The sequence below is a fragment of the Hippoglossus stenolepis genome, chromosome 4, assembly GCF_022539355.2.
Source record: "Hippoglossus stenolepis isolate QCI-W04-F060 chromosome 4, HSTE1.2, whole genome shotgun sequence".
Classification (NCBI taxonomy): domain Eukaryota; kingdom Metazoa; phylum Chordata; class Actinopteri; order Pleuronectiformes; family Pleuronectidae; genus Hippoglossus; species Hippoglossus stenolepis.
In genome coordinates, this window is record NC_061486.1 from 17,872,590 (window position 1) to 17,886,532 (window position 13,943).

Below are 13,943 nucleotides of genomic sequence, written 5' to 3' on the forward strand. Positions count from 1 at the left end.
TGTCACTTTTTTTTCTCCTTTCTTCCGGGGTAAAGTGTCAAAATACAAACTATAATAATTGCTTTGTTCGTCTGTCTTGTTGCAGTCTGGGATGCTCCTCGGAAGCTCCTGCGACTGATACTCGTCAGTCATATGAGGCTGAGGCTGAGATGAGGTTATAGCTGTTAATTAGGCCTATTGGGGAACTGTTGGAGTTTGTGCATATGGTGACACCTTATTGCTGCAACAAAGTAAAACTCAACCAAGTTCTTAAAGATTCTGCCCTGTTACAGCCCTAATGAGCACTCCCCAGCCCCTCGCTTGTGGAACTCCAATTTGCCCATTAAACCTCTCAGAACACTTGCCAAACCACATCTGCACACGCTTCCCCTCATATAGTTTCAGAGGTGAGAAAAACAACTAGAAAAACTAGTTCTAATATGACTCAAGCCAATTAATATCCAAGGTAAGCTGTTAGCCGGTCCAGCACTTGACACCATCAGAAATCGTTGCAACCCCCCCCTCATTTGACAATTAAAGACTGTGATATGAGCAATGCCCAGCACATTTAATTGTCTTATAAATGTCAGAGCAACTACGGATCCAGCAGAGTTCATGGAGGTGAAAACTTTTTGAACTTGCTGGCTAAACTGCCGTACTCTGCACTCTCTTCTCCTCCCTGCTATCAGCGCGAGGCTCGATGACACTTCATTTTAACCCATTCACAGAGACCGATTAAATAATGTAACAGCCTCTGATAAAGTATTTCAACTCAGCTGTTTAAGCCACTAGTGTGAAAATGGTCTTTCCATTTATCGCTTCTAATGAAACCCCTATTTCCTGAGTGGATAAGTCTTAAAGAGGAAGTGCGCTGGTGTGGGTTTAGTACAGGGAAAATCTACTCAAAAAGAAAAAAATTCACATGCCGTCATAGATCCCTATTATCATAGCAGTATTGGACATTTTGAGTGTCTGTGAGCATGTGCAAGTCAATTATAAAATTTGGAGTGAGACAACTGGAGCATTATTACATAAACGTTGGTTTTATCTATCTAATGCCTTAATGGCTGAGTTACATAAGAGCAATTAAAATAATCTTGCATGTTGAGGAGGAAGTAATGTATACTATATTATTATAACTGCAGCATTGTGCTTTCACCATCATGATTCTTGCACCACTGTTTCTCTCTATCTTTCTCTATTTCTTGCCAGCAGTTCACCAGTTTTCCAACAGCTCATCCGTCTTATACACTTGAATACTTTTATTGATATTGGCACAAGAGGTCTATCCATGAACGGACACGAGTGGCAAGAGATAACAAGACACTGAATGGAAGCCCAAGCAGAAGGCAGACTAATGGTTCTACAGATAGAAATTAACCAATATTACTTTATTAAGGTGGGTTTGGATGATGCTCAACTTCAGCCATTTACACTCATTGGAACATCGTCTAAAATCTGTTTTTAGTAATTTTCTTTTGTGTGTGTCAGAGTTAAGTTCTCATTAGTCCTTCTCTCTGTGTAATGTTGTTTTCCCAGCTTTCTTTTTCTTATTTTAACATTTATAATCCTGCTGAAGAACTTTGATAGAAGCACTGTATAAACCTTACTGCCCCTGGCCGTTGCTGAGTGCGTGTTCAGCTTACTGCCATTAGTGGATTGCATCTTAACCCCACGCGCCACTTTCATCAGTCGTGCTGATTTGTCTCTCCACCCGCACAAGCCTTATCTTCTTGCAGTGTCTTATACATAAATCTATACTTTAAGAATTGGTGTGATTGCATCAGTTGCCTGCTACATTCCCTGTAAATTGTTTACATCTATGTGATTCTGCCGTGTTACCCCTGAAGGGGTGCCATTACTCTTCTACTGAATCTAAGGGAATTGGCTCAGATTTACATACAGCACCCTAGGGGCACACAATGTGAACTGTGAGTGTACACAGCTGTGTAAACATTCATACATATACTGTTGCATATGTTTAACTCAATGAGCAGGGTGCCTGAACAGCTCACAATGTATTTAATTTATTATTTTCACTTTTTCTTATTTGATGTATGTATTTTAACAGAGCCACGTTAGAGCATTACAAATAATGTGACTGCATGTTGCTTTATAAGCCTGTACAATGTTTGCTGTACCACAAAATGTTCAACCTCCCCCAGACACCTTTCATCCTGGTGTTGAATTTCAACCAACCTTAAATATCCTTTATCTTTGTATAGAAGTAACTTTCCTCTTTCACTCAAGCAATCTCATTTTGTCGTGCTTAATGGCAAACAAGCTTTCTCTGGGTTCTGGGTGTAGCACTCTAATAGAGGACACTCAAGGAATGCTAAAATGTATAATCTTAGCTGTTGTGTGATGGATGATCCCACCTACATTATCAAATCCCTCTCTCCTTAAAGACCAACCCATAAAGATTGTGAAACCTTTGACTTGCATTAATCATCTTTGATGAATGCTGGTAACTGGTAAAAGCAGAAATCTAAAACCAAGCTTCGGGTTCCAATAAACTGTAGGAAGATGTATTTAAATTGTTTCTGTTGCAACAAAAAAAGTTTCCTTATGCAGAGTGAGGAAAGTCTGTTAACTTCAACTTCAGACACTACATCAGCCCTGCAGACAAGAAGCTGAACACTTGTCCCTCTCTGCTTCTCTTACTATCTAACCAGTCCACAAGGATGGCATCTCTCTTATTCATCCTCTTGTTCACACTCACTCAGTTTCTCATTGTTCCACTCTCCGTTGTTATCTCGCTCAATTTCACACCCTCAATTGCACATTGTCTGTTTCTCATCCTCCATCTCTTTCTGTCAGACTGTTTTTTTTTTGTACTTCCCTGTTCTCCCTCGCTCTATTGCGGTCACCTTCTTTTCGTCTATCTTTCCACCTCTCTGAAGTGTTTCCTCCTTGCTGTGCCCCTTGCCTTCTCTTTATAAATCTCTTCCTCCCTATCTATCACTCCACTACCTGCCGGTTCCTTGGGGGAGGTGGACTCTTTGGCGACAGATGGCGGTCTACTTTTCATCTCAATGGCGACCCTGGAGGAGAAGCGGGCCTTTGTGGGCGAGAGCAACTCCTCATTGGCCAGGGAGTCAGTCCTTGTCATGATGCTCCGTCCACTGCTCTCCTCCTCTACCAGTGCCACGGTGTCTCTCAGGGTGTTGCTAGGCGACATGGCTCTAGACGGCGAAAGTGCTTGGTCGTCCTGACTCTCGGTAATTTTGGAAGCAGAGTGAGGAAGGACTTGGACTTGTCCACCTCCTCCTTGTCCGTTGCTCTGCGGTCTTGTTGCAGTCGCAACTTTTCCGTGGCCTGCTCCTTGGTGGCTGTAAACCTTGTATCGTATCATTAAGATGATGATGAAGACCAGCACAGAAGCAACAATAATTCCCCCAATGATGATGATCATAGTACCACCCAGGAGGTGGCTGTGCAGTGCTTGACACTGGCTGAACTCTGTGTCTGTAGTGAACGACAGACAGCCCAAAGGACGTGTTGCAGTCAGTGATGTAATGACATCATCAAACACAGCCAGGACACAAAGATCATAGCTGCGTCCAGCGGCGAGGTCCCGTACCAGGAAGTCGTTGCTGCTCGATGGGATCATCCTGCCAAAGCAATAAAAAATAAGACACCAACATCAGAGAAATTCATAAATTATACTAAATTAAACACATTTCAAACTGAACAAAGAGCAACAATTTATTTATGTTCACAGAGCACGTGAACATAAATAACCCTAACAGAAAATTGCAAGCAATTACACAATTCAACATCTGTGTGAAAGGAAAGTTTTCAATCATAAATGAGTGGAATGGAAATTATAAGCAAATTATACCCATGTCAAATGACGGAAGAGCAAAGATGTAGATCTGTAGTTAATCAGTCATATACAAGGAGAATTACAGCACAAGTTACCATAAGTAAGATAAATGAATAACAATACATGTGTTTACATAATTAGCAGTTTGAGATACAACAGGGTCACAGGGTGGTTGATTTGAACAACTCATTTCATGAGGTTGGAAACTTCTAAAATACATGCAAACAGTTCAACAGATTACACAATTGAAATGGTTTGTTTCCAGATTGAGCTCCTTCTCATTCAGCTTAGAGTTTGATTTTCTTGACCAAAAAGACGTAAGTGCTAACAACTTACAAAACCAGACAACAGAGATGCCTCCATGTGCATTAAACGCAGACAAATGTTCCGTATTGTTTGTCTGACAATGATGGCACAATATCCTCCAATATTTCCCTCAATGATAGTGTGGGTCGCCCACTCATCAGGTTAATGTTGCCATGGAGCCAAATCAAAAGGCCAAACTACCAACACAACCTGCACTCAGTTCAACATCTTCACCGTACCAATCACAAAAAAAAAATCCTTATCCCAAAATGACTTATCATTACGCCTGTTTGTATTGGTTCCTTGTATTCTATTGTGTGAAAGCTGCATTGATCACATATGCACTGTCGTTATATATTTCCTTGCGGTGCAGCCTGTGGCAGCCACCTCATCGTTCTTATTTCCCCACAGAGCAGGAATTCATGAGCCTGTGATCTGACAAACATTCACACAGATCCGTCCCCCACAGCTGCTGAAATCTTCATTCCCTGATTAAACACATATCCTCCTGATTCTTCCCATTGTCGACTTCTGTCTCTGTATTTCCCCAAGGTGATACACGGCAGCTCTACCTTTTCCCTGCCAGTGTTTCTTTCCTGAGGGAAATTCAGGGGGGGTGGGGAATCACCCTGGTAAACAGGCACAATGCTTCTCTGTGTTTACCTCAGTCATGCTTTGTCTCTCCTTGTTGCACTGCTTTCTCGAGGGGTCCTCAGTGAAACTAGTGGCCTTGTCAATATGTCATTGCAGCATTTGATCTAAATCATATTGTCCTACTGCTTCATTCACATTTTCCCCAATGTACTGGGAGTTTCTGTCCATTTCCCCTCATAAATGTATATTCCCACCTGTGTGTGGAGACAGGCAGGCCTTGCATCATAGTCAGAGTTAAATATAACTGATTGGAGCCGGTGTGTGTAGGTGAAGTGTGTGTGTGTGTTAGTGTAGGTGTGTGTGTATGTGGGCAGCAGTGTATTGGCAGGCCCAGTGTCAATGCCAAGCTCACTGATGCCATTAAATCTCCACCAGGAAGCATTTCTTGGCAGATAGATTTGGTGCGTGTGTGTGGTCTAGGTTTTACTCATGTTGTGGGGACATAAATCTGTTTGCATAGCAACATTATGAGGACATGTCTTCCTTATGGGGACAACAAAAGCAAGTCTCCACAATGTCAATCATTACATTTTTAGGTGAAGACAAGTTTTAAGGCAAGTAGTAGTTATGGTATGAGTTGGAGTAAGTCTCCAAGTCTATGTAATGTCCTCGGACGTCATGTTGACATGACTGCGTGTGTTTGTGTGTGAGTGACCTTAACAGCAGAATTTGTGAGCAGAGCTCCCGTTCCTGTGAGCAATTTTAATAAAAAGGCCTGCTAAAAAAAAGTCGCTGAAAACAGCACCCCAGTCCACCATAATAAACTTCAGGAAAGCACAGAGTGGAAGCTCTCCTAAATGTGGCTGGACAAAAGGATGGCGTGCCGGTTTGTCTCCGCTCTCATCTTCTCAGTGTAACAAATTAAATCATAGTGTATTTGTAAGAAACTTGGGGGAAATCATTGGAGTCCAAAACTTCCAGTCTCATGTGAGCTTTCTAATCCAGGATGTGCAGTCTGACACTGATTTCCACAAGTAACTGCTTAGACTTGATTTTTTTCCTGTTTGTGAAAACATGAGCTGTAATTGAAAGTGAAGTGTTTTAAAGTGTCCTTAAGAACTAAATAATCTGACTCAAAACACATTATGTAAAAATAAAAGTCGTGACTAATTATAATTAAATCGTCATGGAGACGGAGGGTGGAGGTTTCAATATTTGAATATGATGCCTCCACTGCTAAAAGTGCATCACTTTTCACAGTATGAAAAGAGTTTCAGTAATGAAAGACAAATAAAGAAGTTTAAAATGACAAATATAATTTTTGTGTAAATGTTAATACTTCATTAGGAAAATGAATAGTAAATGTACATCTGTAAGCAGCTCAATTTAAAAAGTAAGTGTCCAACAGCATGAGGTGTTATTAAGGCAGTGTAAAATAATCAAGAGAAACTAAAGAAGAAGCTCTAATGTACGACATTTGTTTACAGCCCTTTATATTTGTTGACTTTGCTGTTGTTTGGTTTTGGTTTAGTGAGCTCTATGTTGATGTATTGTTTTATTTCATAATGAGGAGGCAGTAAAACATGACACAAGTGTGTAGATGTTTCAATGAAAACTGATCCAAGGCAGCTTGATTGTATGTGCATCTCTTAATTTAAATCAATCCAAAGGGCAGTTACAAATCACATAAAGAGAATCTGAGAAAAGCCTAGATGTTAGTGAGGACTCAGTCGCCGAGCCCATCGCTATAGTCTGACGATGAATTCGCCTCCCATTGCCAATAAGTTGGGGCTTCTGCTGAAGACAGTGGATATCCAGGCCAGGAATCAATCTTCCATTCACCGTGCACTGTTTAGGGTTAGACTAGCTTCACACATCAAGGACACACTAGCAGCACAGTGGGGTAGTATCTTGCCCAAGGACACTTTGGGATGTGAAATGGGGAGACTGTGATCGAACCGACAACCTTCTGGTTCGTAGCCGAGCCGCTCTATCCCTGAGCCACAACCGTGTTTTTCATCACGCGAGTCAAGTGTTTCACCACACAAACGTCAAACAGGGATCATTTTTGTGGGTGTTTTAGGTCCGGATAACGTTTGGGCTAATCTCTGCAAACGTATCTGCATATGAATGTGAATAAATTAAAAAGTCAATAATAGCCAATGCATTTCGTTCAATGTGTTCCGCCTCTTTTGCTCTCGGCACAGACTGTTTACCTGCGAGCAACCAAAGCCTGCGTAAACTTGACTGGTCAAATTAGAAATGGAAACCAGAGGCTTCTGGACCCGAAATATCATCTCTTGCCTGCATATGCAAAATCTATTTATAGAGATTAGGGAGAACTAAGCACAGGATGAGGGTCAAAGGTCCAGTATGTAATATTCAGGGAATTCTAATAACGGAGAAATTGATATCACATTCATAGTTGTGTTGTCATTCGTGCATTAACACCTGTTCTGCCTGTTGCACAGCCATGTTGCTACAGTAGCCCAGTATAGAGTCAAACTAAACACTGGCTCAAGAGAGGGTCTCTCATGTTTTTACATTAGCTGAAGGTCATTGTAGGTAAATGCCTTGAAGAGAAGTGTGAGGGGAGGGGTATTCAGTTTTTTGCAATATACTGTATGCCACTAAAACCTACACACTGAGCAATATTGAATTTCCATGAAATGTAACCCAGGCTTTTTTATTTTTCACTTTTTATTGTATGAGTATCATCATCGTGTAGAGACATGCACCTCTCCTCCTCACCTTTAGTTCGAGTGTCTGTCTGGCATAAATCTGAAACGCCCACACTCCGCTGGACTTGATCAGGACCAGTGCAGATGTCAGGCCATAAATATCAATTATGTTCTCACTAAAGCGGCTCAGATCAATCTGATCCAAGCAGACACACGGACGCACACTCGCGAGGCGTGTCCCCCTGCCTGGAAGTGCTCTATTCCTAATAGGAATTAAACTGGGAAACTTCCTCTGCCCTGAGGCTTTGCTGAAAGGCAGCTGCACATGAACTGAAGAGTGAGTGTGAGGGATGAGATGAGATGGAGATTAGTTGAGTAGAAGATTTCTTAATTACTCTGAATCAGGGTTTTTCACCAACTCATTTGTGTACCTTTCAATTTTATGTTTTCCAGGAAAGTTTTTCTGTGTTGTTCCCTCCAGAACGACCTCGAAAAGGGTCGTACACAGAACAACCTTGAAGAAATGAAAGATTCAATATCTCAGCCTAGGAGTGTCGCTGATGCAAGAAACTGAATCTGGGCCTCCCACTTGGAGGGCAGCTCTCTTTTTCAGCACATGTACAAAAAAAAACGATCGCAGCAACGTCAATTATATCAAATGAAATCGGCATATGGCCTGTGATTAGCTCGTTGGCCAGCATCTGCCCGGTGTTTAGTACACCCACAGTTTTACAGATGTGTGAGGACTGATGCAACATTTTCGAGCGATCAATAATTAACTGTGGCGGGGAGTTTTCGGTCTTGTGTAAGTGTGTCATGAATTTAAAAAGGACAAGGACTGCTGGGCCAAGCAGAAATGCTTCAGCAAATCCATTTGACACCACAATCATAGTGGATGGTTTATTCAGTTAATGGGTTCAACCACGGACACTCTCTCTCTCTCTCTCTCTCTCTCTCTCTCTCTCTCTCTCTCTCTCTCTCTCCCCTACCCCTCTCTCTCTGAGTTAAACAGCTTAATGGATTCCTTTCCTCCACTATCCACATACCCATATACACACAAAGTTACGGAGCAAAACTAATGGTTTGCAAGACTCTGCTGCTCTCACACATGCCGCACAAACAGATCAAGAACAGTCAGTCATGTTTTGTCACTTTTTGGTTTATCCTCACAACCACAGGCCCACACGCACATGTGCAAACACACACACGCGCTCACACACACGGTTTTGTGCCCACACACGCGGTTTTGTGCCCACACAGCTGAAAGACCGAAAGACCCAATTAAAAACACAAACAAGATAAACTATCTCAGTGTGTGAATTGAACAGATTAGCACTCGCACTGTGACCGCGCTCTGTGTACACATGTATAAAAATACTGCGAGCATGACCATCATCCTCATCATCATCATCATGACAATGGTCAGATTGTGTTTAAATGAATGCAGGATGTGACAACGCCTCATAGTAATCCATTTGATTTTCAATCTTTCTCTTTTGCTTTAACACGACTGAGGCTGTGAACACTGTGAACTGGAGGCTTTGTTTTGGTATAAGCTTAACACTGAATCTAGAGGGGTGTTGCATAGTCCACAGATTTACAACTTGGTGTTGCTGTGCAAAGTGCAAATGATTTGCACACAAGATTAACAGTAATGCACAGAATTTAAGATGTGCATTACTGTTGGAGATACATGAGGTAGATAGAAACCAAAGTTGTAAGTTATAATAGCATGGCACTACTTTATGAAATATGCATTCCACGAGGGTAAACTATATGTTAAACTGCATTGAATAAAGCAAAATATGCAAAATTACACAAATAGGCACTGCTATTATGTGACCGGAGGCTGAAGATGGAACTAGAATGGAAATAACTTCACCAACCGTCCCCTTATGAAAACACAGGTAAATTCACTAAATGTAGAGTTTTGGTTCCACACCAAATTGCACACGCTCAAATATCAGTCTCCTCAAGATCCATGAATTATTCTCTGAGAAATCAACAAAAACATCTCACAATGTTAAAGAAAATTAATCCACCAAGAGTTACAGCTTAGACTAGTGCAATACTCTGCAGTTCTTTTGTATCTTCTCATTAACGTTACTTCACACAATAAGTCTATAAATGTCATGACAGCTGAACACTACATGTTACTCATACAGTATATATTCATTTAGTAGGAATGTGTGTCCTTGTAAATGTTCAAGTACAGCACCTCATACAAATAAGAGGGGAACTCTCTCACCCAGTTTCTTTCTGTCATTTATGCCAGAAATCAAGTTGGAACAAATTTTACTTGACACATAATACGATCAAATGTATTCAAATATGAATTTTGGGTCCTCCCACGTTTGAGTGAATGTTAGAATTTCGAATAAAACCTGACAGCTTTAACTACGTTTAATGGTAAAAACACGTAATATCAGGTTGTTTTTCATTGGCTCTACCATAATAATCGCATCACAATTCGTAAATGACTGTTAGGAATTGCCTCAAAGCGGCGTTTCCCTCAGAATTAATTCAATCTACAGCCGTAACAGGGAGCACATGGACGGAGGTCACTCTAACGTGCAAAAGATTCCGAGTGACAGGTACACAGACTAAGGAGAGAAGGATAATTTCTTGCATGAGGGAATGAACTGCATTGCATGCCACAGCTGCAGCTGAAACTAAGAGGTCTGACCATCTGCGTGGATGGTAACGATATTGACCATAGTGCAAGCACACAGTATCTTGCAGTAGTGCAAGCATGCGGTAGCATAACAGAACGAGCAAGCATGCAGCAAACAAGATCTCTTATGTTATAGTGAGATGTGTAAAAACATATTTGGTTCTTTATGTCACTGTGGCAGGACAAATTAGAATATGGTGGCCCACCACAGTCTAACGCTGGACTACTAACCTAATGCAATACAAAGTTAAAAGATAATCTAAATCATAACCCTTCCATCCTGTTTACTTAGCTGGTAACACACATCCTGTAACAAACATTTATTCAAGAGCAATTTTTGTTAACAGAGCCAGAGAGTCCAGGACAACCAATTTACAAAAGTGAGTCTGGAGCCCTGGTGTGATAAGTGAGAAAACAAAATAACACAAATGATTTAGTATGGCCCTCGAAGGCAGTAATATAAATTAAAATGGCTCTTGATATAAAAAAAGGTCCCCCAGCCCTGGTCCAGATGATGAATGGGAAACACAGCTTAAAGACATGCTAGTAAGCTGTCTTCTTCATGTGTTACAGCTGCTCTTTCTAAATCTAAAAGCTTGAAATTCTGCCCTGTTTTTGGCATTATTCTTTTGCCTCCACTTACATTTATTTAAAAAATATTTTTCAAAGCCTTGATTTAAATATACTACTAATATAACTTCCTCTCCTTGTATACTCCCGCACATCATCATCTCGACAGACTATTTTTAACCTCCACTGAGAGACCAATGAGATTTCACAGTGACCGGTGGGAACTGGGGAGCAGGACGTCCTCCGCCTGTGCTGCGACAAAGCACAATCTGCCACAGCACATGTATCATCTTGAAAGCTGAATAGCGACGGTAAAGCTGCCATCTCTGCACGCTTCTTTAAAGGTGTGAACTGGTTCAGAGAAAGAAGAAACATTCGGAGCCGCCCTCCTCCTGTTGGTGTGTTTTACGTGTGTCAGGCCTGTTTTCTCACGTACCGCGACTGTTTTATCAGAGAATTCATATTGACACGTCCCCCTCCCCCCTTCATCAGCGTTCCTTTCTTGCTTTTTCATCTCTAATTGCTTTCAGCAGCCCAGCAATCGAAGACCAGTAATTACTGTGGATCGCTGTCATGTCCCCAGGTTATTTATCGCATGTGCGGCACACAGCAGCACCAACGATATCAACATCGGACTGCTTGATAACTGCAATGGAAAATCCCACAAAGAATTTGCATAGCTTTTTTTAATTTAGAACGGTCAAAATGCATTTATTTACGAAAGTTAGGTACAGATAGATATAAAGATGGACAGATCTTAGCATCACAACCCAGTGTCACTTGTTCTAACAAGTGACACTGGGTTGTGATGCTACCAGATCATTGTTTAAAAAAAATTAAATAAACTGTTGTTTAGTTAAAATATTGAGGCTTGTGAAGGAGTGTGTATACTTGTGTTGTTTGCTAGACTGACAGCTCAAAAAGCAGCACTTACTGTGAGGGAATTCTTGCAGGGAGAAGGAATACAGTTTTTTTTCTGCAGACATAATTATTTATTCTCAATACCAAAGGCATCAGGGAGATCAGGCTGATGGGAAAGTCAACAAGTTAACTCCTCAGTGTTTGAACGTGGCGTAACTATGTTGTGCTCTGTGGGAAACATAGTGACCATTAAGCAGTTGTCCATTATACGGATTAAATGAAACTTTGATGCAAATAATTTAAATCAAGGTTTTGTACTCGTTCAAATTATTTGAGTAATCGTTACAGTCCTAAATCTCGCCAAGTCAAAATGGCCACATACCACTAGTCTGAATGTGGAGCTATATTGGACAGATGCATCTAAACCTCGGCTCATCTTGCCGAACCATTGTTTTGTCTTTTCTCTCTCAGATATATTATGAACCTTCCTCTGTCTGGCTTCCTAATTCAACCTTGGATCCATTGAATACTGCAATGGAGGAAAGAGGACTCTGTATTATAGCACAAATATGAATCTTCCCCTGACTTTACTCTATGCTCTGTCATCCTGGGTTAGAGAGGCCTAAAATAAGTCAATGCAGATGAAGTGTTTTTAAATACACCCAAACCATAACAATGAACCATTGCCAAGTTTGTGTTTTCAACCGTCAGTAACCATCAGAAACATAGGAGAGCAGTCAATCTAATAACACTATTGATACGCAGCTTTAAAAGCTTTTAGTAACTTGTGGCGGATTTTCTGTTTGTCTTTAGTTCTTTCTCTTTATTCTCCAGTCTGTGCTACATCCACAAAAACAAACAAAAGCAAGGGAGATAAGACACCATCCAAAAACGTTGTCTCCTGTCTCAAACCTCTTAGATGTTATTTATCCGATTTTGACAACTTATGAATAAATAACTAAATATAAGACAGTTTAGCCCAGTCTTGCTGTTGTATTACACACACACACATACACAAAGGGCAGAATGTGGGGATCAGTAATAAGCAGCAGTCAGAGGCTGACGGAGGCCTCAGTGTCTGTGGTCACAACTGGCATTAATAGATGCTAATAGAGCTGTCATTAGCAGCTCTACTTCGTTAGCATGTCATTATTGTCTATTCTCTGAAGGGAACAGTGACAGGTCGGTAAGAGGCTCTTGTTACAACAGCAGAGTAACGAGGGGCTGCCACGCTGCTGAGGCCTGCGTCTGCATGTTCGCGGATGAGTGTGCGCGAGTGCAAGTGTGGCTGACATTTCCATATGTATGCTCACGTGCACATCTGTTTCCGTGCATGAGCCTGACATTTTCAGCTGTCTGCGCTCAGTTATGTTGACTGACTGGAGGACGCTTTGTTTGCAAATACTGTCCATCAATCAGCCCTTGGGCACTCAAAATGCATACATGCGCTTCGATTTGTGTGTGCACACACAAACACACACACACATGAGATGTCATGAAGTCACATCCAGAGCCCTGGGTTCTGACTGTTGATCTAAGCAAAACGTCAAGTGAATATTTATGATAATGTGCCCCGGCTGTTTTTAAATAATTTAATGTGCCAATTATTCCTCCAGTGCAGGCTGCGCTGAACAGAGGAGGGCAAAGGTTTGACAGCAAAGTCCCTGCAGCACACACATCCTGTCCATCCCGTCGCACACACAGCAAAAAATGACAAAGAATGCGTCACTGAACAGAACATGGAGGAAGGACGTGCAGACAGACTTTAAACTTCAAACCAAATATGCTCATCTGCCCCCCCAAAAAAGCAAAATTATACATTGAAATATTTCATGTTTTCAAAAAATGGACTGTAACTCTGGTTGTTTTTCTGTTTGCAGACGTTCCTTGAATGAATTACCTGCGAGCTATTCTGAAGCTTTTTTCTCCAAACCACCCATTGGCTTCTGAGGGGAACGCAGCGCAGACAGGTGCGTGACAAAAGCTCAGAAAAGAGACAAAACTCGCACTTTACGATTTCAAAGATTTGGAAGTGAAAGTGACTGGAGCAGAAAATGTTGCCAGAGGGAAGAAACTACTGAGCCGCTAAGTAGATGTTAGAGAGAAGTTATCAGTGGGAGAATCTCACTTGACAAGACTGAGCTTCCGTCGTCTGCTGTCCAGAGCGTCACCACTGTTAGTGGACGCCTGGGTGTTGTCGAGCAGGAAGTAAATCACAGGATTTAACTAAGGAGAAATAATGTGTATTTAATTTATACTTTATACTTGTCAGTTATTTGAACTGCAACATTGAGGGGATGGGTCAGTGGACAAAACAAAATCTGGTGCAGTAGCAGAGGATTCTTTCACCTGGGTTTACTAAGGAATGAAATATCACTTGCCTCTCAGGGAACAATTCTCCTGTCTTCAAATATTGAAAAAAGCCATCCAGGGCTTGCCTAAATCCCTT

At 41.4% G+C, this 13,943-nt stretch overlaps 1 protein-coding gene across 5 annotated transcripts in view; it reads right to left on the reverse strand.

Annotated features, from left to right (window-relative positions):
• zgc:172282 (leucine-rich repeat and fibronectin type III domain-containing protein 1-like protein) overlaps positions 1–13,943 on the reverse strand; it is a 93,513-nt gene that overhangs the window by 17,172 nt on the left and 62,398 nt on the right. For all 5 annotated transcript variants that reach the window (XM_035155439.2, XM_035155438.2, XM_035155437.2 and 2 more), the window contains exon 8: positions 2,953–3,593. In XM_035155439.2, the coding sequence (XP_035011330.1) occupies positions 2,953–3,593 (641 nt within the window). The remainder of the gene's footprint in view (positions 1–2,952; positions 3,594–13,943) is intronic.